The sequence below is a fragment of the Rutidosis leptorrhynchoides genome, unplaced genomic scaffold (assembly GCF_046630445.1).
Source record: "Rutidosis leptorrhynchoides isolate AG116_Rl617_1_P2 unplaced genomic scaffold, CSIRO_AGI_Rlap_v1 contig445, whole genome shotgun sequence".
In the NCBI taxonomy this organism is placed as follows: domain Eukaryota; kingdom Viridiplantae; phylum Streptophyta; class Magnoliopsida; order Asterales; family Asteraceae; genus Rutidosis; species Rutidosis leptorrhynchoides.
In genome coordinates, this window is record NW_027266678.1 from 1 (window position 1) to 27,643 (window position 27,643).

General features: G+C 35.8%; 6 protein-coding genes across 6 annotated transcripts; all 6 read right to left on the reverse strand.

Moving 5' to 3' along the window:
- Positions 1-1,693: 1,693 nt before the first annotated feature.
- LOC139883763 (mitogen-activated protein kinase kinase kinase YODA-like) lies at positions 1,694-5,933 on the reverse strand. The gene is made up of 11 exons (XM_071867897.1): positions 5,395-5,933; positions 4,549-5,289; positions 4,247-4,334; positions 4,098-4,160; positions 3,727-3,887; positions 3,445-3,520; positions 3,059-3,118; positions 2,863-2,970; positions 2,540-2,779; positions 2,261-2,352; positions 1,694-2,162 (listed from the first exon to the last, which is right to left on the reverse strand). The coding sequence occupies exons 1-11, from the start codon at positions 5,931-5,933 to the stop codon at positions 1,694-1,696; spliced, it is 2,637 nt and encodes an 878-aa protein (XP_071723998.1).
- Positions 5,934-8,980: 3,047 nt separating this feature from the next.
- Positions 8,981-10,752, reverse strand: LOC139883764 (silicon efflux transporter LSI2). The gene is made up of 4 exons (XM_071867898.1): positions 9,841-10,752; positions 9,591-9,779; positions 9,315-9,504; positions 8,981-9,240 (listed from the first exon to the last, which is right to left on the reverse strand). The coding sequence occupies exons 1-4, from the start codon at positions 10,750-10,752 to the stop codon at positions 8,981-8,983; spliced, it is 1,551 nt and encodes a 516-aa protein (XP_071723999.1).
- Positions 10,753-13,194: 2,442 nt separating this feature from the next.
- LOC139883762 (uncharacterized) lies at positions 13,195-14,421 on the reverse strand. Its single transcript, XM_071867896.1, has 2 exons — positions 14,377-14,421; positions 13,195-14,292 (listed from the first exon to the last, which is right to left on the reverse strand). Exons 1-2 carry the CDS (start codon positions 14,419-14,421, stop codon positions 13,195-13,197), a joined length of 1,143 nt encoding a protein of 380 aa, XP_071723997.1.
- A 51-nt stretch (positions 14,422-14,472) lies between these two features.
- On the reverse strand, positions 14,473-18,354 carry LOC139883756 (uncharacterized). The gene is made up of 5 exons (XM_071867890.1): positions 18,334-18,354; positions 16,538-16,621; positions 15,238-15,606; positions 14,968-15,150; positions 14,473-14,886 (listed from the first exon to the last, which is right to left on the reverse strand). The coding sequence occupies exons 1-5, from the start codon at positions 18,352-18,354 to the stop codon at positions 14,473-14,475; spliced, it is 1,071 nt and encodes a 356-aa protein (XP_071723991.1).
- A 1,731-nt stretch (positions 18,355-20,085) lies between these two features.
- LOC139883761 (uncharacterized) lies at positions 20,086-20,961 on the reverse strand. Its single transcript, XM_071867895.1, has one exon. The coding sequence runs from the start codon at positions 20,959-20,961 to the stop codon at positions 20,086-20,088; it is 876 nt and encodes a 291-aa protein (XP_071723996.1).
- A 1,973-nt stretch (positions 20,962-22,934) lies between these two features.
- LOC139883757 (protein DETOXIFICATION 35-like) lies at positions 22,935-25,693 on the reverse strand. Its single transcript, XM_071867891.1, has 7 exons — positions 25,478-25,693; positions 24,523-25,148; positions 24,310-24,366; positions 23,768-24,006; positions 23,551-23,669; positions 23,113-23,199; positions 22,935-23,027 (listed from the first exon to the last, which is right to left on the reverse strand). The coding sequence occupies exons 2-7, from the start codon at positions 25,140-25,142 to the stop codon at positions 22,935-22,937; spliced, it is 1,215 nt and encodes a 404-aa protein (XP_071723992.1). The 5' UTR covers positions 25,143-25,148; positions 25,478-25,693.
- Between the last annotated feature and the right edge of the window lie 1,950 nt (positions 25,694-27,643).

Below are 27,643 nucleotides of genomic sequence, written 5' to 3' on the forward strand. Positions count from 1 at the left end.
CAATACCGGTTCAGGATTTGATCCTAAAGCACTTCCAGAGATCACCAACATAAATTTCATGGATAGGCTGAAAATGTCTCTATTTCTGGAAAACTTACCGGAATTGATGGAGACAAGTTTACGGGAATATGCATTTCTAACGTGACGATTAGTTTAAGTAAAAAGCCATAGGAATTGCAATGGAACTGCACTAATGTTGTTGGGGCAAGTAAGGTGACTCCTAAAGCATGTGATTTGTTACCTGAGAAGGAAGTTTTCTGTCCTTACCCGACCGACAAACTTCCCTTGGAAGCTGTTCAGTTGCAGACTTGTACCGTCAGTCTGTGAGCAGGACTCACGCGCATGATCAAGTCGACGGAAAGCCATCATATATATTCCTCTCTCGAGTGGTTCCTCTTCTTCTATAAGACAAATTAATTTGTTAGGAAAGCAGCTGCAGAATGAAAACAAAGGAGTGGTATAGTAAAGTTTCCTTTAATGAATAGCTTACTAACTATTCCCTCCGTCTACTAATACATGTTTTTTTTAGCTTTTCTTCATACATTCAAAAAAAGATGTATTTAGTCAATATTAGTGAATTTATATATCTTTTTTTGAATATATCTAGAAAAATTTGCAGACGGAGGGAGTAATATATTACAATTGTAAATATTATTATTTTAATTTTTTTCAATGTTTTTATTCATACGGTATACAGATACAGTGGTACCATTAACCTGTAACCATAACCTTGGAATTCATTTTTGAAAAATGTTTTTCAATAGAAATATTTGCTAATTTATAATTAAGGATTAATTTTTGCATTGGATCCTCTATGCCATTTTTGTAATCAGGTTTTTCAATAAAAATGTTTTTTACTATAAGTGAATCCTATAATAGAAGAATTGAGGAAACTATTTAATGCAATAAAAAACTCTTTCTTCTTTTTGAAGTTTAAAAATAAAAAAATAAAAAGAAACTCTTTCTTAAGTAGCAAGTCATAATTTATTCGATGTGAATGATTGATTGTGGATTAATAAAATGCACTTGATGCTGTCTCAATAGGACGCGCAATATAATCTGCTGAAAGTGCAGATTATATTGACGTCCTATCCAGACAGCAACAGTCTTTACTTTCTTCTTTTCGACTTTATAGGATTAGATAACCACCAGAAACGCGAGTAAACTCGCAGATAAAAGCAAAGAATTTTAATCGATTTATACAATGAAGAACAAGCAACTCCATTGCCGAAAATGATCCAACGGCATGCATGCATACACTAAGATGTACAATTGTCTCCCATAAAGTGTATCTTAAATGGATGTTCAAGATCGGTACAGGTGCCGAATATTAGGATTTACTGGAATTGTTGGTACTATACATACCTGAGCCAGTTTGCAAAGAATTCATATGCAAATAATCCCTCCCCAACAACCTAAATTAATTTCTTCTATAAAAACATTCTGATATTTTTCAGAACCCAGTTCGGCCATAAGGTTATTTGCTGTCAGCTCTGTACAACGATGGCATTTCGCCTCAGAGTCAGATTATCTGCCGGACGGTGGGCATCATGTACGTGAAATCAGCCTCACTGAAACATCCAGCCTTAGTTACCTGAATCACCGCTTCCGATCTGAGTTCTATAAAAGAATTGCCCGATCCAGCTGAACCAAGGAAAAAAAAATCTTATTTTTTTCTTTTTTTAAAAAAAAGTTAGATTCCGTTGATTCTGCTGGGCAAAGGTGATTTAGGACTCAGTTCTAGTGATGGGGCCGTCTTCGCATTATCCCCTAAGAGCTGCCGAGACACTCGATCAGCTAAGACAGACTGACCGTCATAAGCCTCCCCATGAGCAGGCACTAGTTCAGAGAACATGTGGGTCCCAGGCTGCATTCCCCGAAAGATGTCCGGATTATTCGTTTCGTGACAAGGGGCATTCATGTAGTTTGATGATTTCTGTCTGCAGCTTTCTTGAACATAAACGGATTGCTTCATGTGATTAAATGGAATGGCACCACTCCCACCACCAGTTAACGGTGTCGACGAGCCTGAGGTTGTTCGTGGACTCGATATCGGAGAAGGAGACAGTCTTCCATTCAGGTGTTGTGGTGACCTTGAGCGCAATAGAGGGCTGCCAATTGGTGAGACAGGACACGATATGTTCCTAGGGATTTGGATGTCACTGAAAATGAAGATAAATCACATCACAAGCTCGAAACTAGTTTTGACCAAGTGCATGTATAGGAGGGAAGGAGGGAGAGAGAGAGAGTGAGTCAGTACCTGGCGTATGGACCAGTTCTAGACACCCTCGAAGAATGGACAGCAAGCGTCTCCGAATCCATGGCACCAAAGTTTCTTACTTGCCCAATGACCTATAAACAGTATAAAGATCATTAAACGATGATGATAAACAGAAATTAGGCAGTAGAATCAATTAGCATGATCAATCAAGTCTTCAGAAACATTCATCATAATAATGGATTTAATTGTCAGATTAGAAAGGTGTTGCCTACAGAGGTTACTAAAACTAAAGAAAATCATCCATCTCCAAGAACATACCAGATTTGCCACTCCATTTGTGAAATCAGGCTGTGGATCAGAAGGCTCGGAGCTGAATATAGATCTTTCTAAAGGGGCAGCACCTTGTACAAAAGGGTGCTCCAAAAGCAGAGCAGCGCTAGGTCGATGCAGCGGATTGCGCTGCAAACATTGCCTAACAAAATCCTTTCCATCATCCGACAGGTTATCTGGAATTGCTGGGAGTTCCTTGCTATTACCAATCTTAAACATCGCTGCAACCTGAATATGACAACATAAAAGTAAGAAAATGTTATTAAACATATATCACTGTTGACAAATCATATTTTATTAACAACACTAACCCCTTCGTACTGGCTCCATGGTGGTTTAGTTGTAGCCATTTCCAAAACTGTGCATCCAAGACTCCATATATCCACTGCCAGGTTGCAGCCACTTGAATTCTTTATAACCTGGCCAAATACAGATAAAATAATTGATAAAACATCCTCGATAGTTATTACGGGACTATGAAAGATCAAGCAGTAAACTTTTCCAAACCTCTGGCGCCATCCAGTAAGGGCTTCCCTTGAATGATAATGGACACGACTGTCCAGTAATCTGCAAAACATCCATCAATTGAGTTGCAATTCTGAATTTCTTATGCAATCTTATAGATACAGAACAGTCACTGTCAACAACAATTTTTTTCTTCTAGGAAAAATGCAATTAATTCAGAATGATTAACTATGCATTAAAAATTAACAATTAATAAAAAAGATGAACAACATTTTTTCCTGTTAATTTAGCCTTATCTTGTCCTAAACTCATGAAACATCTTCCACAATCTTTCATAACACAGAGTCATAAACAGTAAATAAGCTAAAGATTCAGTGTTCACAAAATCCATTCATGGTTTCATTTGCAAATGGATATAACTCGCTTACATGCTTTGCCATTCCAAAGTCAGCCAACTTCACACGACCATTTGGATCTACAAGTATGTTTGCTCCTTTAATATCCCTACACAAACATGCTGAAGAATAAGGAAATTTCCACGGTTCAAACAAATTATTAACAACGGACAAATAATACCAGTAGGGCTTGTAGCACAAAAGATTACTCCCTCCGTCTCAAACTACATGATGTTTTCCCTATAGAAATCCATAGGGAAAACATCATGTATTTTGAGACAGAGGTGGTATATTAATAAAGAGTAACCCATTAACCTGTGAACAGTCGACTTCGAATGCAAATAAGCAAGCCCAGACAAAATTTGTTGAGTATAACTTCGAATGGCCGCCTCACCAAGTGATCCATAATCTTGGAGCAGTTTGTAAATGGACCCACCAGATACATACTCGAGGAAAATATAAAGTCTATCACCAGCCTGTTCATGAAGTTATTTGAAGATTCAGCGACATTAGGTAGTTATTTGCGACTATACTAAATTTAGTAATAAGCAGTATGTATTGCAAGCTTCATATTGGCTCAAACTTTGGAATAATCTACAGTCTAACGAATATTTTATTATATGGACATGAATTGTGTCCAATAGTCAAATTCTGCAATCAGTAGGAATTAGCAGGTGTGAAGTTACCTTTTGGGACCCATAATATTGCACGATGTTGGGATGCCGTAAGCGGCTCAATAAATTAATTTCCTGTGAATAGATGAGAAGTCAGAATATCTTTCAAACTCATCAAAGTTAAAACTAAGTAAATCAAGTCTATAGGATTTATAACATGCCTGCATCAGTTGTTTAGCACTTTCCTTTGACTTCGCATCATCAGAAAACAACGTCACTTCCTTCATTGCACACATTTCACCACTTTGACTAGACAAGTGGAAAAGATAAAATCAGGCACAATCTCTTTCAGTGACCAATTCATAAGCAATCAGAAAAAAATCCTAACAGCACGAACATAAATCGCATGCCCTTTGGCAACTAGGAATATGAACTAACATCAGCTGATAGTAATATAGTATACCTTGCTACAACAAGTCATAGCATCTAAATTAGTAAGTACAATACAATTTTAGTATTCTACCTGTTAAAACCAACATAGACATGTCCAAAAGTGCCTCTACCCAATAGCTTTCCCTTTTTCCAGCGTGTACTAGGGCTTGCTGGATTGTCAGCTCTTCCAGGACTTCGTGGCACCGAGGGAGATGTTGCTGCTGAGTTTGAATGGGAAAAAGCAGAGGAACTAGAAATTGTGCCAGGCGGAAGGGGTAACCTGTGGCTTTGTTGCTTACCATCGTCAGGCCAGCTTGACTGTGATTCCAGTGGTGCTCCTCCTGCTCTAGGGTGAATAGGTGTGACAGCACCACTTTGAATTCTGGAACTAGGTCCAGGGCTCGTCATTCTGGGACTAGGTATTGGAGAATATTCAGGACTACCTCTGCTTTGTTGCCAAAATAATTGTCCAGACATATCACCACCCATTGAATTATGCCCTGAATTTTGTCCTGAACCAGGGCTTGAGCAGTTGCCAGATCCAAGAAAAGTGACATCATTGTATGGTTTTCCCACTCCATAAGCATAGTTCATGACTTGCTCAGTGCCAAAACCTCGCATTGGACTCCTAGAAGGACTTGACATGGAGCTGTCAGGAGGAGTAATGAAAGTTCCATGATAAGGAACCTGCAAATTTGGCACATGGCTGCCTAAAGGTCTCCGTTTCGGTGATCTTGGAGTTATCTGATTAATGAATGAAATACTAGGCGGATTTTTTGATTCGATTGGACTAGCTTGGGAAACCTTGGGCGATAGTTCATTGAGAAGCAGACTTCAAGAAAAATAAAATAAACTTATCAGAGCGAGTATAACATATTTGATGACAAAAAGTAAATTAGAGTTATCCACATGTAAAATGAGTCATGTACAAACTCACCTAGAAGGGCTGCTTGCAGCAGTTTTAGCCTCGATGTCACAGTCAGTTGCTTGCGGACTACGACGCCGTGAGTCAGCTGGCTCATCGCTATCAGTGGAGATCTCACTGGAAACTGAAGCAGTGACCAAATCTGCATCATAGTCAAGTGGATTGTTCCTGCTTCGTATGCATGCTGGTCTTGGAGGAGGCAAGAAACACCTGGAACTTCTCTCCACATTTGGTTTGGCCAACATCGTACTAACTTCAGAATCTGTCCGAGCTACCCTTGCAGGAAGTGGAAGAGGTTGAGCACGGGGCCCATCAGAAAAACTTTGGCACCTTGACACTCTTTTGATTGGTGAAGCTGATCTTGATTCTGCTCGGGATTGACATCCTATCTCGGAGGCCGTGTCACTGCTACGCCGGCGAGACCCACCTGTTCTGGCATTTACTTTATCAGGTGTACTCTTAAGCCTTCGGTGTAACGAGTCGATGAAACTCTCTTTACTTGCTTTCTTCTTTGCATCTTTGGATGATGACTTCCCCCACCATGAAGGCATATTTTCCAATTTCGAAGATATAGAAAGCAGGCCCCGTCGTACAAGGTAGAAATGAATTACCAACAACACAAGTGAAGTCTGGGAAACTAACACTGGAAACAACCAGTTCTTCACCTCCGAGCAAAACTAAACGATGCCTCCCAACTACTATGCAATTTGTCCAGACTGCAGATAGGTATCCAAACTAGTTTTAGCAACCTATAGCTACATAAACACTACCTCCCCCAAATGGGTGGGCATGGCAAACAAACAAAACACCACCAACCCAATTACAGATTTGAGAAAAACAGAGGTCATGAATTCAGTTGATGATATAATAATCATAACAAATATAAAAAATCAACAGCTACATTTCACGGCAGAAAGCTCAACTAGCTTGATTTCAACATGCCCACAAACTAAAACTACTCCCAATAGCGAAACTCACAGATTACGATCTCAAATTATACCTAAATTTAAAAATTCTAGTAGCAGATCCACATTTTCGATTAAAAAAGAAAAGATACTGAATTGCAACGGTCACAAATGAGCTTACTGAATGAGCTTGGGGAAACAAATAACAAAGTAAAGATACTTACTTTTACATAGTTAAAGCGGCGATCTGAGCTTGAAAAGTGATTAGACACAGAAAACAAATCAAGAATCTCTTCAATTTGTTCAGCACAATCCAGTCATAAACAACTAAGAACCCTAAGAAATCGAATTAATAGGAATATAATTTTAAACAGAGAAAGAAGAAGGGATTATTATTATTATATAAGAACGTAAATGGAGTTTTGTTGTTAAGAGAGGAGATCGCGTAGAAAGCGAGAGGAGATTGAAAGAAAAAATGTGGAGAGAGAATAATAATATATCTGAGCTAAGCTAAGACATGGAGTTGTCTGTGTGTGTATGCGTTGATTTTTTTTATTTAATTAATTTAATTTTTGAGGGTCTTTTAATTTATTTATATTTATTAATCATAAAGTAAATTTAATAAAAAAATACTACTACTATATATTATTTAATGATAAATTATTATTGCATAAGTGGTCATTCTTTTTTAGCAAAACTACATATTTGGCCCTTATTGTTTTGATTTTTGATCTCCTTCATCCCTTTGTTTATTTTATTGAAGTAAAAGGCCCATCGTTTGCCCTATAAAAGGGGACAGCGGCATAACGCCGTTAAATTTGATGATGATATTTAAGAGATTATGTTTATGGGGATGGGAGAGGATGTATATATTTTTGCTTGCTTAAACGGCCGGGATGAGGTTATTCTCAAAAATTTTTTTACTATAATCACGAGATTTTTAATTTTCGGATGGATAATTTGCCCTTATAATGATAGTTTCTTAATTATAATTCAGTACCACTAATTTTTTTATTACATTCATATATAATTAGACATTTTTAATTCATGATTTAATCTATTTTTTATTAAAAATAAATAAATTCGTTGACAATTATAAAAACTCTCTTCAATTGTTTTATTGACTAGGCAACCTCCCCTCACTCACGCTTAATTTGTTCATGTAGTCATTATCGATACTGAATGACTTTATAATACATTGGCGACCAGCATGCAAACGTAGAATTGACAAATACAACCTAATAGTTTGAAAATTTGCATCATTTTGGAACGGAAGTACTAAAGCTCCGTTTGGATTTACTTTTCAAATGGTTACTTTTGAAAAGTAACTCCATGTTACTTCTCATTTTTTCAAAATTTGAAAAGTAACTTCCTATTCTATCAACATAACATAAACAATAATTCATAGTTACTTTTCAAATTTTGAAAAAATGAAAAGTAACATGGAGTTATTTTTCAAAAGTAACCAACCGAAAAGTAAATCCAAACGGAACCTAAGAGTTGAGAAAGTTTTGAAATATAATAGCGAACTAAGAGCGAATCAATCAACATAATATGATAGGTCCAAACCTCTTACTATCAATTAATTAATCGTACGATTACATTCAAGGTCAAACCAAACAAATACTATAATAATATCTTCGGAGTAATAATAAGGTCACAAAATCCAAATTCAATACATTAAAAAAACATGTGCAGACGTCATTTCTTTCTTTCTTTCTTTATAAAAAACTGAATACAATAAAGAATGACAGATTTAACAAGATAAAATTTGAACTTTCTTGTAAGGAATATTTAAGTTTTAAGTTTTCGTGAAAAATGTATCCATAGATTTTTTTTGTCTAGAGAGTTGGGGTCTTTGTGTTAAGAAAAAATTGATTTGAAGGTTTTTATATTGTTTTGAAATTAAATTTTGCTGAGATGTCACCGATGTGGGTGACACGTGTCATTATGATTATTTTAAATGATTTCTAAAAAAATATTTTTTATTAACCACTAGGGTTGGCAGAGTTGGCGTGATGGTTCAACGCCTAGTCCCTTAACCAGTAGGTTAGGGTTGGAACCCCCCGCCTCTACGAATGGAAAAAATTCTGTGGCCAGTTTCCTACCTTTTCGTGCGCTGACAGTTGGAACAAAGGATTAGTCTCACGGCTATGAGGATACCCGGAGAGACTAAAAACAATATTTTTAATTTGAAGTAAACTTTTTATTAATTAATTTTTCAAATTTGATATGTTAAATTTTTTAAATTAAATTATTATTAATTAATTTTTTAAAATTATTTAAAATAAAAAAATATTTTTAAAAATTAATTGTTAATAATGTGATTTTAAATTTTAATTTTGAAAAAGAATTAATAAAAAATTTACTTTAAATAAATATAATTTCTTTGAAAAATATTTAAAATAATTAATTTTAATAAACAATTGAAATCAAATTGTCCATTTGGCAAATTTTACAAATAAGACGATATATATTTTCGTTTTTCTTAATCATGATGACACGCGTTAGCCATATAGGTGACATCTCAGCAAAATTTAACTACAAGACAACATAGGACCTCTAATTCAACTTTTTTTTTTAACACAGAAATCTCCAACCCTCTCTTTTAGAGACAAGACTTACGAATCCGTTATTCACCAACACAAGACCTGAACCTTAAATATTTTTTGTTGTAATAAATAAAGAAAAGATCATCTAATGAGCGTCAAACCAATGGCAGTGACAATTATAGTAGAGGGAACTCCAAATTTAAGATGGCTCCAGAAAGTCAAGGTGTATCCATGAGATGCACGTCTAGCTTGCTCACACACTATCAAATTGGCTGCTGACCCCAACAATGAGAAATTCCCAGCCACCGTGCTCACCCATGCTAATATCAGCCACGCCCTCTTCTCTTCCTCTTCCGATATCTCTGCCGCCGAGGCTGCCACGCGAGCTCCAAGCAACAGAACTGAAAAATATTCATGGACACTCAGATACAATCTTGATGAAGAATATTTATGTCCACTCAACAATCATATATACCTGTTGGTACATTCGATGCGACATTTGATAAAACCAATATGACAAATGCTAGAACTGCTGTCCCCCGAGCATGATTGATCTGTGCATATGGCTCTACCAAATCCCATAAAGTGCTTGGAATACCGGTCTTGTTGAAACCATCCACCGTGATAAACATCCCGCAAAAGAATATTAAAAGCGAATACGACACCTTATGAAACAAACAAGATAAATGTTTTTACGTACATTTTGCACTACTAATTAACAGGCATGAAAAACAGAATGGCTATAGTTTACCTTTTCAAGTGACGGCCGAGCATCCTTGAAATCGAGAACAACCAGAGCAAGAGCAGCTGTAATTGCAGTCCATGACATGTTAAGACCCATTAGCAAAGCAATCAACATACCAATTGTGACTAGGTATACACAAGATTTCCACACAATCACTTTCCACTCTGTAGCTGGTTTTTCATTTTGCTGATCATTCTGAGCAACGGATCCGTTAACACAGTCTATCCAATGATGCAACAAACTTAGTTGTGTCTACTTTCTGACAAGTTTCATCGCTCATCTCTTGTGTTGATGCATTTACTGGTCGAATACAAACACCGTTGACTTCTAATATCTCATTCGAACTTATTCGGTTCCTTAGCATTTCGTTACTGGCAATGTGCCTGGGTGAAGCAGAAGAAGTAATTCGGAGATTAATGCGATCAAAATCCTGAGAGTCCAGGGATGACACATGCGACATTGTGGCCGGCGAAAAACGATGAGAATTGACATCCTCATCAGCTACGATTTCATCCGATTGCGCGTCTTCTTCGTCCTTCTCAACCGACAGCACCTTCCAGTACATGGCTAGGATTATCAAAATATTAACAAAAACTCCCAAGAGCATCGCTGGTAGAATCCCGACTAGAAATCTGCCAAAGGGTATCTTGCTACGAACAGCTATGACAAGGTTTTGAGGGTTCCCAATAGGAGTTGCTGAGGATCCAATGTTAGCACTCGAGGCAAGAGCAAGTAAAAAGGGATGGGGTGGCAGATTGTGCTGCCTTGCAATCTTTAATATAAATTCCGTCAAAACAACGCAAGAAGTGTCATTTGTGAAGAGAGCACTTGAAATAGCAGAGATCAGACAGATTCTGCATAGTAAATCCTTTGCTCCTCTACTCTTCCATGAAAGCAACTTCCCCAAGTATTTGAACATATCTGCTCTTTCCAGATAAATACTAACAACCATAGTCCCAAAGAGGAGACCAAGAATTGGGAGATCAATTGCAGCATATGCTTGATCAGGTGTCAAAACTCGGAATACGACCATAAGCATAGCCCCTAAAAGGGATCCGGCTGTCCTCCCAATTGGTAAGAAAGGGACTGCCGGGAAAACAGCTAGAACCCAGAAAATTAAGAAGCCTATTGAACCCAAAACCACTTTTACAGTAGCAGCCATTGCCATTTTTCTCCAAGATTGATTTATATGGCTCAATCAGCTATTATTTATTTATGTATGAATGAATGAATTTCAACACTCCTTAATAACTAAATCTGTTCCTGGCTGATCTGTCATCTTAGTTTCTACCCAAAAGACAGAATCGATGACTCAGAAATGATGTATACAGGTCTGTGTACAAATTCTGGACCCCAAGAGAAAAAATATTCTGAAAAAGACAACAAAGCCAATAAATCCAAAAAGCAAAGTACAAGATAAAAAAGCATTTTCCAGATTGACCTGAACAAGAAGAAGAAGAAGAGCTAGTACATGTTGTCCTTAGAATGGAATGGAATGGAATGGAATGGAACGGAACAGTTTAAAAGAGATTAAGAGAATGATTGGTTTAGTGTAGGGACAAAGTAGGGAATTGAATCGATGGATAAGCAGTACATAGTAGAGTTGTCGTGAGTGGATAAAATAGATTTTGTGTTTCGGTTCAAAGTTAATTACAATTTTCAAGTGTGAAACTAGAGAAACTAAAGAATTAAATGACAAATTACCGCTACCCACCTTTACAATTACACCGTTTCAGCCTTCCTGGGAAACTATCTATAGTTCAATGAATGTAACCTTCCCCACATGTTATTAAGAAAAATTCAATTACAAACTCAAAATTTAATACTTTATTATTATGGATAATACTTGGCTATTCTGACCCTCCTGATGTTTGACATGTGAACATATCAGTTTTATTTTAAATTATAATAAAAAGTAAAAAATCATATGATAACGTTTACTATAAAATTGAGTTGTTTCTATTGGACTATATTATATTATCGAATCGATTTTAAAGTTACATGTAGATTGTATCGAAAATGTGTACTAAAATGATTTTCGGATACTCAATGAAACAACTTAAAGCTTCTCCATTATTACTTCAAAAAAAAAAAAAAAAAAAGCTTCTCCATTATTTTTCTTTTATTTTGAGAGTTTGGTTATTTTTCTTTTCACAATTAAAAGGTTAAGATTGATTAATAGATAATTAACTAATCCTTAACCATACACATTAAGATCGCAAAGGATATGTAGTAAGATAAGTATCCACTATATGATTCATTACTATAATGCTTTCACGCAATTAAACAATTTCTTTATCAAAGAGAATCTTGCGAACATATCGATGATAAATCTTGTTTTACATTGATATTTGTCATCTATTCTTACAAGTCCATAAAAAGATCGACTATTTTAATGAGGTAACGAAACCTAAAAAATTATATTCATTTACAAGATCTCATTGAGATCCTCTATTTAAGGATGAATTGTTGACTTGTCGCTCCACTCCTTGAGCTCAACTAAATATCTTTAGTGATGCTAGATCTAAATTCGTCACTCTTCCAAGAATGAGTAATAATTATGTCCCGAACTATCTAGAAAAATGCTTCTCCTAAATGAACTTCTAGGATCATAACCTATCTCTCCATCGAGTTACTACCACTCGACTTTTATAAAAGTCTCTTCACAAAATTACAAAATATTATTTGACTAAAATGATACTCAAATGAGATCGTCTAACAATGGCGTAGCGGTGTGCTACAAAGAGAGGGACTCTATTTGACAAAAAGACTGAACCTCTTTTGTGCTATAATGGCTTAGCCTCGACATGTTTGTACAATCTGTTAAATGACAAGAACTTATTTACTCATTGGATACATAAGATGGGATGCATAAGAGACGCTGAATTAAAACTTGATGGATACTCAACCAGTCAACCATCCGACTTTACTCGGTCAAACCTCAAATCGGAGATCATGTTGATTTGTGTAGATCGATACGAGGGTCGTTGATATTACTTGTTACAATGTTAATTGTTACCTACATATCCAGCCGTCTGATGATAACACTCTTCTTAGCATTTTCTTATTGATTCTGGATTTGAAATCCTTATCTGATAAATATACATCAGATTTCCTCCAAATCATCATAATTATTAAATTCGATCTATTTATAAATCAGTGACTTGCTAATTTGTAGGTAATTGAATCATGATAGAAACTACTACTATATATAAAAGAAAACATTATAAATGGATTCATTTCTTTTCTTTGGTTTAATCAATAACTTATTTAACTTGATAAAAATATGACAATCGGAATTTTTCTTTTACATTCATGATTAATTTATGTAAGAACACAACTTTAGATAACTAGATCACAAAATATAATCGGAATGAGAATGTATGTATTGATTTTCAACCTATGTTTTTTCTGAATCAACCCACCCGCAAACTTCGAGATCCGTAATCGCAAACTTCGAGATCCGTAAAAATTTTGGGTTGAATAGATCCAGGGACGGATCCAGGAATGGAACTCGGGTAGGACCGAGAAAAAAAATAGTTGAAATAAAACATAATTTAAGTAATTTTAGACAAAAATAATGGTTATTAATTGAAATAATACTTACACGTCAAAAATAAAGACACCTAGTTTTCATGTCACGAAAATCATTCACAATTGATTCTACATCAATAGCTTCAGCAATTTCTTTCTCGATATATACGAGTAAAGAATCAGAGAGGAATTCATCTGCAATTTTGTTACGAAGCTTGTTCTTAATAATGTTCATCGCTGAAAAAGATCGCTCCGTAGTAGCGGTGGAAACTGGAAGAGTGAGTATAAGAGTCACTACTCTATATACGAGAGGATAAATCAAAGATTTTCTTGTACTTACCATCCATTTACATAAATCTAAAATTGTGGATAGTTCTTGAAAATCTGGAGATTCTATCATATGACCAAAATGTTCAAATTGCACCTTTAATTGCGCCTTCTCATGTCCAGCAAAGTCTTGAGGATAATATTTATCCACCAATGTGCAAATGTCATCAATTCTAAATGAATTACGCATCTCCTTTGGATCTAAAGCTGAACTAAGAGTAAGTAATTCCATCGCGTGATCATTGAACTTACTATTTAATTCATGTAGTTGAGTATCGATCAAAGCATTAAAAATGTCCACCTTATAATGGTGCTCCATAGTAATATCTTCTTGCTGATGACGAGCCCTTCCTCTTCTTGCAATATAATGATCATCCAAATTTGGAATAGGTATACTGACAGATTCACAAAAAGTATTCACATTTTTGATTAGATCAGCCCATCCTTTATCTCTTAATTCTTGAATCATTATCTTGGTAGATTTAACTACATCCATTGCATTTAGTATATCCTGAGATTTAAGTTGTAAAGTGCGGCACAACAAGTCTGTAATCTCAAGAACTTTCATCACGAGATGTAAAGTGAACACAAATTCATAGGACGTTAATACCTCATATGTTATATCTGCATCGGCACGTTGAGTTGAAGTACCTCCATCATCAATAATGATCATCAAGATTTCACATGTTGCACTAAACATATTGATTAAGCTGGATACTGATCGCAAATGTGAACTCCACCGTGTATCCCCAACTCTTTGCAAATTACAAGCTTGATTAAGCCCTGTTCCACTTTCAAGCTCATCCATAGCAAGCAAATGAGCAATATTCTCAGTATGTGCAGCTTTCTATTGATCACTGCGTTTACAGGAAGCACCAACAATAGTAATGATAGAGCTCAACTTTGTAAAGAACTGGTGAATAAGGATAACCTCCTTATAAGCAGTAACTAGTGCAAGTTGCAAACGATGTGCCATGCAATGGACATAATGAGCGTAGGGACAAATGTTCAAAATTAAAGCTTATAATCAATTAAACTCCCCTCTCATATTACTTGCACCATCATAGCCTTGCCCTCGGATATTCTGCACATCAAGATTGTGTTGCGAGAGTACAAAAAGTATTTCATCTCTTAATGTCGATGCAGCAGTGTCTTTAACATGAACAAGCCCAAAAAATCGCTCTTGCACATATCCATTCTTATCGACAAATCTCAAGATAATAGACATTTGTTCTTTTTTAAATTCATCTCGTGCTTCATCAACTAGTATGCAATATTTAGCATCCCCAATCTCTTCACGAATAACTTCCTTTACTCTTCTTGACATGGTGTGTAAAATTTGCTTTTGTATCGTAGGTGAATTGTATATAGCATTCTGTGGAGCGTTAGCAATGGACGTTGACACATCCTCATTGTAAGTAGATAGTAAATTAAGTAGAGCCTGAAAATTCCCTTGCCTTTTTGATTCTTTACGCTCATCGTGACCTCGAAAAGCACAACCTTAAAAAGCAAGCCATCTAACTGCATGGACTGCAGCTTTTACTCGAATTCTAGTCTCTTCATCTTTATGAGATGCGTGCTTCTCATATCTTCTTCTAAGATGTGCAGACTGATTCATGAGATCACTCAATTTACTTTCAGCAATTCGATGACGGGATGTGTGATCTTTTCCAATATGTGTTGGGAATGCTTCTTTCCAATTCTTCTAATTTCGAAATCCATCTACAGTGAAAGCATTTGATCCGGAAGGACCATTTTCCTGATGAAATAAAAAACACGGAAGACAAAATACAGCATCTTTGGTTGGAGAATATTCTAGCCACGTTGGAAATTCCTTATACCATTTCGCTTGAAAACTCCTTCGATGTTTTTTTCCAGTTTTCGGATATTCTGCGAGAATGCATTGAAACGGTCCGACTCTAATATAAGCCCTTCGAACTTTATCTTGCTTATTGAAATCATACTTCCATATTTGTTGTCGTACACCTGAATCACGCACTAAAGAATTGATATCAAAACTATTATTGACATTAGTTGCTTGAGATTTAGGAATTGGAGGAGTACTAGAACTTGGATTCTCAACAGAAGGTGTAGTTTCTACTTTCTGACGCTTAGGATCAGGCTTCTTGAAAAAGTCTAGAACCCCCTTTTGTTTTTGCATCTATAAACAAAATAAAATTCACATAATTGATATATGAACACACAAATGGATTCAAAAAACTCATATACATAATCATAATTAAAATTTAGAAATAGACATAGATAGAAGTATAACAAATAATCAAATATGTAATTTGAATTGCTTTGATTCATTGATCGTACCGTGCTGTAATCGTCGAGTTCAATTGAAATATAGACCGAAATAATTGGTTTTTGAGTTTTGATTGAGTAGCGTATCGATTTCCTTTGCTTAACGAGGAGTTTTTGATTGAGTTTTCCTTTGCAGACTTGCAGTAATCGTCATTCGTCAAGCAGCATTAAAAAGAAAAAAACTAGCGAATAGCGATGCGTACGGCGTGTCAGTTTTGAATCTTTTGATTATTGATTCCTATTAGGTGATTAATTAAACAAGTTGTATTTGGCTTACAAATTAAACAATTTGTATTTACATGGCTGATGAAATAATGGTTGTAATTGGGACTGCATAATTTAATAAAAAAAAACTAGCCACGACGCGTACGGCGGATAGTTTTTTTTTTCTTTTTTGAAGTTTACGGAGTATAGTTTTGAATCATTTGATAATTGATTCCTATTAGGTGATTAATTAAGCAATTTGTATTTGTATTCCTGATGAAATAATTGGCTTATTAATTAAACAATTTATATTTATATGGGCTGATGAAATAATGGCTGTAATTGGGCCTGCATAATGGGAAAAGTTTAAATAAAAAAAAAAAAAGGAAAATGTCATTTATATGAGTAGAACCCAAATCCACCAATATACTACAAACATCTTATGCCATTATGCCATAACTGATTTTCTAATTCTATTTAGGACCCGAAAATATATATTTATATTTTTCAAGTGTCTAATTATATATATATTTTTTTTTTTCGAGACGGGTGGGACACTGGTCCCTCCCGACAATAACATAGATCCGCCTCTGAATAGATCCGATCTGATTAGCAGGCCAAAACAGCAAAGAAAGAAGTTTAGCTGCATTTTGCCTCATCCCCTAATAAAAATTGAACAATTAAGAAAGAGAAAAAATTGATATAAGGTTATGTTTGTTTTTTTCTTATTTTTTACTCGTCGAATTAGTGATTCATAAAAATAAATATACATTACTATACTCTATAAGGGAATAGTGAATTTTAAGAGAAAAAGTGATAAAAATTATGAACCGTCAAATTTAAATGTGAACACAAAATTCAAACAAACAGTCCCTTAATAATAAATTTTACAGATATTTTATCTTTTTTATATGACATTTTTTAATTGATGGGAGTAGCGTTTTGCTCTCCTAAAGAACCAGAAAATTATTTTTCAAACAGCAACCATTTTTTTTTCATAAAATTCCATTCTAATACTACGTAACATGATTTCGTCATATTCAATTTTAATTAACCGTCATAAACCCTTCCGACCAATTCTCCTATTTTTCATAGCACGCACTAATTCAAAAGCAATTTTCATAAAAAAAAAAAAAAAAAAATATTCGCCTCCTAAGGATAAAAGCCCTTCGGTGTTCAGAAACCATCCAATTCATCAATTTTTTTTTTTTTTTTTTTTTTTCATTCTATATAATCACCATACATGAAAAAACGAGAAGTTTTTAAGGAGAGGATCTAAAAGTATTAATTAATTAACTTTTTATTGGTTGGAGTTGAAGTTGTTGTTGAGTTGGATATACGGCGGTCGGCTTGTGGTTGTGGGCGGTGGGTTTGGTTGCTTCGTGGTTGTGGAGACTGGAGTGTGGACAGCGGGTGACCTTGTTGGCCAATTTAGAGCTTGAGATAAAGAGTTAGGTAACCTCTGCTGGAAATTATAAATTTACATGTATAACTTTAAAAATTAAATATGATATAAAAGTTTTGGCATGAAATAAATAAATTTATTTTTTTTCGAATATGATATATTCAAGATAATTAATTTAATTACACGATAAATTAAAATTAAATAAAATTTAGTTATATCAAGAATATTATGTGCACTTAATTAATATATAATTTTTTTAATTAATTATGATTAAGAATCTCGAAAATATTATTTTCAAAATATATATTCAAAATATATAATGTATGTTTATCTATAAGGATTGATTAATACAACAATGGCGGACTCATAACTCTACTAGCAGCTCATTTGTTAATTGATCAATTAATTTAATTCCAACTCATATTGTCACATGGATATCAAATTTATTATTTCTTCATGTGTCAAAATTTTATATGAAACTTCAAAAATAAAATAAAAATTATATGAATATTTAAAAATGAGGTGTTATATAGTATTCTTTATGTATGTTAATATATGTTTTTTAATTTTTTTTAATACATTCAAAAAAAAATATGTAGTTTCACTAATATTGACTTATTACATCTTATTTTAAATATATGAAAAAATTTTAAAAAAATATATTAACAGAAGGAGAGAATATTCATTAAGAATTTCTCATACAGTAATTAAAAGATTAGTAATATTTTTTATAAAAATTTATGTATATTTGAGTTATATTTTTTTTCAATCTTATTTTTATATTTATATTAATAAATATTTTATTTTAAATAAATATTAATAATTTTTGAATAATAAATAATAATATATATAATTTTTTTATTATTAATTATGTTTTTAAGACTTGTAATCTTAATTGGGCGATGATAGACACGCCACTTTTTTTCTACTCACACGCTATTTATATTAAACTCACAACATTGCCCTCACTTTTGCACCATTGACTTTCATTTTTTTTCCACAACATTGCATCTCCACAACCTTTGCCTTTCGACCAAATTTCTACTTTACACACGCAATCGCTGCAAAGACACCGCACGATCCAGCAGACTTTGATGTCGGAGGCGGCCACCGTATTAAACCAATCAATAGCGGAAGCCGGCCGTCGTAATCACGGCCAAACTACGTCGCTCCATGTGGCGGCGACCCTTTATCATCGCCTTCGGGTTATCTCCGGCAAGCCTGCATCAAATCACATCCGAATTCATCTCATCCTTTACAGTGACGAGCTTTGGAGCTCTGCTTCAGAGTGGCTCTCGAGCGGCTCTCGAGCGGCTTCCGACGGCGCAGAATATCGGTCCTGGGTCAGTGCCGCCGATTTCGAATGCGTTGATGGCGGCGTTGAAGCGGGCACATGCTCATCAACGCCGTGGCTGCCCAGAGCAACAACAGCAGCCGTTGTTGGCCGTGAAAAGTTGAGCTCAAACAGCTGATAATATCGATTTTAGACGATCCAAGTGTGAGCAGAGTCATGCGAGAAGCTAGTTTTTCTAGTCCAGCTGTGAAAGCCACAATTGAGCAATCGATTATCATCAATAGCTCGACCACTAATTCCGGTTCCGTTCCGAAATCGAATCCGATTGGATTGGGTAGGTTTCGATCTTCTCTTACCGTCACTCCGAATAGGAATTTGTACTTGAATCCTAGATTACAACAGAATAATATCAACAACAGCAACAACGTTAATGGTGGCGGCGAAGAAGTTAAGAGAGTGGTCGATATTTTGTCGAGGAGTAAGAAGAAAAACCCAATTCTGGTAGGAGAATCAGAGCCAGAATCGGTCATCAAAGAATTCCTCAGGAGAATCGAGTGCAAAGAATTTCCCAATGGGGTTTTGAAAATTGCTCAAGTGATCCATTTCGAATTTGAATCGGTCATCAAAGAATTCCTCAGGAGAATCGGCCGCCTCCGACGTCAAAGTCTGCTGGATCGTGCGGTGTCTTTGCAGCGATTGCGTGTGTAAAGCAGAAATTTGGTCGAAAGGCAAAGGTTGTGGAGATGCAATGTTGTGGAAAAGAAATGAAAGTCAATGGTGCAGAAGTGAGGGCAATGTTGTGAGTTTAATATAAATAGCGTGTGAGTAGAAAAAAAGTGGCGTGTATATTGTTTGGAGTAAATTGAAGAGAGTATCGTATAAGCCTTAAATTTTGAAGAAATATAAGCCTTAAATTTGAAACTCATCAGTCATGACTCCTATCCTATCCTATCTATATGTTATTTTTACCAAATATTGCTCTTAACACCTAGTCCAATCACATCAAAATTCATTTATAATTTGATGTCCCTATCTAAAGTCGCCATGACATAAACGTGACGGATTTAATTATGCTGCCAAAGACTCGATTAGAGCTGATACAATGCAGTAATTAAGTTAAGAAGTGTTTTCTCGAAAATGAACGACATCATGAAACATCTACAAGAACGAATCGAATCGAATCGGTTATTTATTTTTCTTATAAATAATACGTAGTAGTAACATTTTTTTTTATATATTTTTTCCACATTAAGTTTTCAAAAAAAAAAACAGAAAAAAAAAAAACAAAGTGGAAAAAAAGAAGAAAATGGACCACTCCTCAAGTGGACGAAACATAGAGACCGTTCGTTGGCGAATCATATTATTATAATGGGACCCACGGAAAAACAAAACAAAAACTTAAAACGATAATAATAATGATTTCCTCTCTAGAAATCGTCCCCTTCATAATAGTTGCCGTCGTCATTGTCTTCAACCCTTTCCGCCGCCTCGTCCGCCACATGGTCCTCGAACGCATCGATTCCCTCCGAAATTGCCAATCCACCAAGCAACCCACCTACAGCTCCGACCGCCAATCCCGTCCCCATCCCAAACTTGCTCTTCTTCTTCTCTTCAACAACCGCCGGCTGCCCGTAACCCGGCTGACCGTAACCGTATCCACCCTGCCCCTCGTAACCGTATTGCGGCGGTGGAGGTTGCTGGTTGTACCCAGCTCCATACGGGTATCCACTAGGAGGAGCGGCGGCATAAGCCGGTGGCGGTGCGGCGCCGCCGTATGGAGCACCGTATTGCGGCGGCGGAGGAGCGTAATCTCGTGACGAAACGCCGTAAGGAGGAGCGTAATCTCGTGACGAAACGCCGTAAGGAGGTGCGTAGTACGCATCTTGTCCACGATAGCGAGGATCTCTTATCATCACCTCGACGTCTATCTTGCCATGTGGCCTCCCGGAAGGACGTTTGAGCTTGAGGCTCCGGCTGATCGGCTGGCCGACGCCGGCCTCCTCCAGAACCTCGATCAGCTTGAGCCGAGCCGAACCGATGAGCGGCTTGGTGTCTTCCTCCCTCCCTGCGTGGACGACGTCAATGTGCAAGATGGTGTCGTCGTTGACGCGGGAAGGTAGAGGAATGACGAGCCTCTGATCCCAGAAAGGACACGTGTCGCCTTCGTCGTCCACGCGGCTGGAGCATTTGTTGTTGGGGTCCACCCAAACGACGACGTATGGACGGATTGGGCCGTGGCGCCAATTCACGTTCTTCAGGTCCTTAGCGGAGGTAATGGTCAATTCCACTTCCTGGTAAGCCATAATTTCAAAGGGTAGAATGGGAAATTTATTTTAGAGTGTGTAGACTAGATAATGTTTTTATGATAAATGTTGGTCTGCGTGCTATTTATATACTAGTTGTTGTGAAGAATGATATATGCTATCCGATGTTAGAAGCTACCCAAGATTCATCCTGCTCCGGAAAACGTTGCGTTTAAGTTGCACTTACGTAATTGCCCTTGATTATCCTGACTAAGGAAGTTTCGAGCGAAGGTATTTTGGTAAAACATCAAGTAAATGGCAGGCTGGTAGGTATTATTGTACTGGACTGTGATAGCTTGGTGTCTAAGCTCTTTGAGCATGTTCCTTTGCTTCTTTCTTTTATTTTCTAGGTGACAAGTGGCAACCTTCAATTGGTTGGGAGGGATATATTCTTTTCTAATTGGTGAATACACGGTGTGAACGCGGAATAAATAGTGCTCAATGCCAAATACGTATTTTCCTTTCCTTCCTTTCTTTCTTTCTTTGTTTTTTATACTTTTGGTTTAGATAATATAAAACAAGTCACTAATTAATTCATTTAGCAATTAGTAATTTGCTTTTTGTTCGTAGACTGGAAGCCGTGACTATTTACTTTCCGAGAGATTAAATAATCTTAGTTTGTTTTTGTGGTTTCAGTAAGTAGACATTTTAGTATAATTTGCTTATTGACTGCTTTTTGTTTGTTAAAGACTGGACTCTGAAGTTGTTTGTGCTGTAGAAATTTTTTCTCAATCAATCCTGAATTCCTAGGTGACTCAAGATGCATATGTATACATATACTTTCCGGTTAGCGTTATGCATGTGATGATATTTTCAAGAGTCGAGACTTATTGTGTGAGATAGGCCAACTCGAGTTTCTGATACAATATTATTCGTGAATGACTTTTGAAAGTTGTTGGTTTTGTTTCGCGTACTATGGCTTACTTACATAGTAATCTGTGGCATATATAAATAAAAGATTCTCCGGTTTCCCTTAGTAACGTCAATCCAGGGTGTGAATTATATAGCGCATTTTTCTTTATATTGCCCTATTGCAGATGATTCATGTAGTATCTGTTTAGAGATCCAAGCATTATTATTGGTTAATCTGTATAAAGAAATGGTGAAACTTAGGTATTGGTGAACAATTGAACATGCTCTGTAGTAGGTGTTTTTTTCCCCTAAGTTGAACTTGGACAGAGTGCAATGCTACTCTACCAAGGCTATTTTCTTATTCTAACAGAAAACGCCTCTGAATTATCATTTAGATTTTTTTTTGGTGTGATCGTGTCGGAGTTAGGCATTAGGCTTATGTCAATTTAGTTTTCAATATCCTGACAAAATTATGTTGATGGCTTCATAAATTGTGTTGCTGGCACTTGTGTGGATTATGGAATTCTACTGGAAGCTTAAAACTTAACTCATTGATATGGTCATGAATATTTCAGGCAAACTGCATAGATTTTCAAGTATTCAACATTAATCCTGCTGAGGCCGTGTTCAGTTCAGTAATATGTAGAAAGGTAGAAGAGCAATTCAAGCCCAAGAAACAGGTCACTCTCTATGCGCTTGAAAAATTGTATTGGTTAGTAGATGTAGTGCCATGTCATTCCATTTTTGCCTGTCTATATATGTTAGAACTCAACTCGGTGGTTGGATTTCATTCTTGTAGTTTGAATGTTATCTGCCCCTTTTTTTTGTGTTGAATTCTTGTGGCTCTAGGATTTAGCATGTTCTGAGTTTTATACACCATTTGAAATCAGAGCATCATGACTTCATTTAACAGAGGTATAAAAGGATTCCTCTATGTTGTGATAACTATATACCTTTTCTTTTTTTCACAACCTTAATTTCAGTCAAGAACAGCCACTAAAATCTTATTATGAAGAATTCAAGACTTTTTTCCGTATAACAAAAGTTAAAAACTTAACTAGCTAAACGCCTAACGAACAGAGAGAGCATTTTTTTTCCCTTCTTATGACAAAAACATATCATCAAGCACCATTAATAGCTATCTCCTCCTCCTCCTCAACTGGAACTACATTTTGTCCACCCCACTTCTTCATTCGTTCTGACGATTGTTCGACCTGCAAGCGGATTTTCACCAATCAAAACCGTGATCAAACCGGAATAATTGCTATTCCATAAACTAATGGATTAAACTATGCTTACTTCTTTGGTCCAATTGGTTCTGTACAAAATAATCAGAAGCAGCAATGTCTGTAATGCCATTCCAGCAATCATACCTCCCCACAGCCCCTACATGGAAAAAATTGCTAACTAATCAGTACGAAAATCAGTTATCGGTTCTAATTTTTTAAAACTCGGATATTAGTCTTCCTGATTTTTATTTTTTTCTTTTACACCATAAGACCAAACAAAATGATTATCAGTCTATGTTCAGCTTATCAGCAGGATCGGTAAAACTGAATTTTACATCCCTTTCATGTTTACTTTCCATCAATTTGCTGACCCACAGAGTTAGTATTTACCAACTTTTATACCCATGGACGTTAAATCTCACTACATAAGGGAAGTAAAATCAAGGTTTGTCAGCAGGATGTTTAACGGAGAAGAAAATAATTTGCAGCATTATTGTATAATACGTACAAACACATTTAAATGTGCAGTGTAGCCGAGAAGGTATCCAAGAGGAAGACCGAATATATAGTAGCAACCCAGATTGATATATGCAACTAGACCTTGCCATCCAGCTCCAATAGCAGCACCTGCGAAAATTCGATAAAACACCTTAGAGTGATTCAAGAAGTAATAATTATGCAGAATCTCTTTTTAATTTTTTATTGTTTGAAATGTAGATAACTACCTGATATGACTGGCTGAACACTGTTAAGAACCATGGTGACACCAAGAAGGCTAGCTAGCTTAGCAACTTCTTTTTGCAGTTCTTTGCTGCTTGTGAAAACAATGCCAATATAATCTCTCACTATCAATATAATAACCATGCAACTCAGACCGATAACCAGAGATTGAAAAACTGCGACAGCCACCGCGTATTTGGCTGCTCTCGGTCGTCGACATCCCAGTTCATTGGAGACTCGAACACTGTAAAAGGTATGTATATCAGAATTAGTTACAGACTGCAGAAGACTAGATATGACATCTTGTTCTTCTAGGCCTGCTCATTTCTGAACTGGACAGAAACAAGTTCCTGAAAATATTTTTCTTCAAATGAAAGCAGCCTTGAACCGAGTTTCAACCGATTCATGACCACATCCTGTCCCACTGAATATGTGGTTTTGAGCCACCGATTCAGTGAACTAAAACAGGTCCTTTAAGCGTCTTTTAGTCCTATGTAATGCATAAGATAGGATTATTTAAACAACTTTTTCTGATTTCAAGAATTACCTTACTGCTGCATTGACTCCAATGAACAGTATACCTTCATACCCATTGATATTTATGCTGAAAAATCCACAAAATATATATATATATATATATATCAGCAAGAGATTCAGTAAATTTTATATATAGCCTAATTGACGACTTGCAAAATCAGTACTACCTCCGTCCCAAAATGCACGTCGGCGGAGGTAGTAAATGTTAAATTTAGTAACATACCATATAGAAAGAGAACCAACAGCTAAGACTGCATTAGCAAGGTGTCCAGTGAGTATGATAATACTCATCATGTACCAGATCTCGAGACAAATCATGACGGCAGAGGCAATGGATAACCCAAGAAATGCCCAAAGGTCGTGAAAAGCCTCAATCGAAAATCCTCTCCATCCTACTTTACACCATCCAAAAATGTAAATACATTGAGCAATGGGGATCCCCCAAGTCGTTATGTCATATGCTACCGCTGCTCCGATTATACCCCAATGGAAGACGTAAATGAAGAGCCAGAGTAATAGGACTTGGCAAAGAAGAGCTATTCCTCCGATCCATGCCAATACATTCACCTTGCTCTGAGACTGGAGAAACTTTTGAGCAGGGAAAGTCAGTGAAAGTGCGAAAAGGTTAGGAATGGTTAAGAGAGCAAATTTGCCGGCAAGTTCAGCTATCTCATCGGCCTGTCCGAGAAGCTTTAGGATCGGCGTGGCCCATATGTAAATTGGCAAGAGAACACAACTTGATGCCATTAAGATAATCCAAGACCTTTGCATGTAAACACCTAGCATGTGTACTTGCCCTGCTCCAAAAGCTTGACCACAAAGTGTCTCCAATGCACTGCCCATGCCAAGCTAAACAAAAGATCGATTATTTAATTAATCCTCTCTTATACTTGAGTCAAACACTAGTAAAAAATAAGACGTGTGGGGTTTCCTATTAGAGACTGAATTTTTTATCAGGTAAAGTAAGTAAATTGGCCCAAAATTTGAAAAAAAAAAAAAAAGTTTCATTAGTACTCTAATTAGAAAATACCATGACATAAGAAAAACTCAACTTCAACATCCAAACTAAAAAAACTCCCTACTAACACCAACATATAAAATATAATAATAACTAATAGTAATGATTTACTACTACGTACATTAACAGAAATTAATTACTAATGATTAAATGTATATACCAAGAATCCAAAGGAGAAGGTTCCAATAACGGAGAGAGCAATTGCAACAGCGGAGAGCTCAAGAGCACCAATGTGTCCGACGAAAATTTGAGTGACGGAGTTGATAGCATATTGACAAAGTATGGTGAAGACAATAAAACCACCAATTCTCCACAACCTCACAAACTCTAACCAGAAAACTTTATTGATTTGCTTAAAACCTCTTGCTGGCAAATAATCGCCTTTTTCGTCGTAGATACCGTCCCCATTATTATTCAACAATGGCGTCTCCTCCACCGGCGGACTCATGATACGTTTACTCCCTCCTAACAGTTTCTTAATTTGGAGCAAAAAATGAACAAGAGTTTCCTTTACTTATTTGTCATGAATTGGAATTTGTTACATGCATATATACTAATATGTGTGTATGTTTCGTATGGTGGTTGGCTGGCAAGTAGGCATGCAGAGAGTAAAAATATCGAATGGAAATTGAGTGGTAAATACTTACATTATTCTAGTGCAACGGCCGCTCCTGTACGCTCATATCCTCTCTTTAAAAATTACTTGATCCGTATCAAAATACATGATGTTTTGTATTTTTAGATTCATCTAAATAAATATATATATATATAATGAAAATTATTGACTAAATGCATGTTCATTTGGATGAATCTAATAATACAAAATATCATGTATTTTGAATCCCCTATCATTGATCATTCGTCGTTAAGCTTGTACCACAGTTCAAATGAAATGTTTTAATTAGGATACGATTTTGAATTACGTTCCGATTCCAAACATATATACATAAATGAATTGAAGTGAAGTGAATAAAGTTATTTATATATTATTTTACCATATATATTCACAACCTTTTTGTTTGGCTGAATAAAATTAAGATGAAAATTTCTTCGTATATATATACGCATATTAAATAAATCAAAATAGAAAGAGGGGATGGACGTGGTATTGTGGTTTGACTAGGTTAATTAGAAGCTGGCTGGGAAGTGAACACAGGAAAGTTAGTTGATGGTTATTAATCACGTGCCGCTCCCCTTTCCTTACATTACCTTTTAGAAATTAATTAATTAGCTAGACTGGAAGTAGAACCAACCAACCAACCAAATAAATCGAACTTCGATTCACTTCATTTATGATCACTTATTTTTGCAAATATATATTCTTTCCGTACGTTAATATATATTTTTTTTAACATTTTTTCCTACATTTACGAGGAGATAAATTTAGTCAATATTAATAAATGTGTATATCTGTTCTTGTATGTATTTAAAAAAGCTAAAAAGACATGTATTAATTGAAAGAGTATAAATGTTTTATTTACTTTATTGTTCTTTCTCGATCGTTCATATAGCCATATCTGACTCTATTATCTTAGACTGTTTGATTCGATTTCAGGTACACATGGCCAGAGTCAAACCAAAACTGAACCGGGTCACAAGTCACAAACGAACCAAACTGCTTAACGCCGTTCCGGTTTCAAAACTAATTCGAAATTGAAATTTTGACGATTCTATTTTGTTTCTTAATTTTTTTTTTATTTCAATTCGATTCTATAAAAATTTGTTTCAATTCGATTTCATATTTAAAAACCATGAATCGTCGATTTTAAACCGAAATCGGACGAACTGGACCGTGGTCATGTCTAGCTTCAGGTGGTTCATGTCTAGTGAGACATCTAACAAAGTCATTGATCACAAAATAAAACTAAATCAAATTTAATGATTTGATTTGTGTTTAATTACGTTGATTTATTCAACCAGTTTGGTCGCATTAATACAGTCGAAGTCCGACTTTACTTTCGTAAACAAAAATTTACATTTGTATATATTTTTAACAATAGAAGTTCGATCATGGCGTCAATAACATCATCGAGATCTCATTTTCAACCTCACACCACGGATGCCAATCAATATATAACACCTATGAGGATATATATGTATATATGTTCATTTGTAAGGGGCGTCAATAAGATGTGGGGTGTGGCTTATTACGAGGAAAAACATAGGCATACATGTTTTCTAGGTGCCATGGGATTGGGACCTCCTTGGAAAGGATTGACAACCAACAACAAGGGCATTGGCTCTCAAAAAAACTCAAACTCATAACCTGAAAGGACTATGAACACTTTGATCATAGCCTTCCAAATTGGAATTGGACTATGCATGA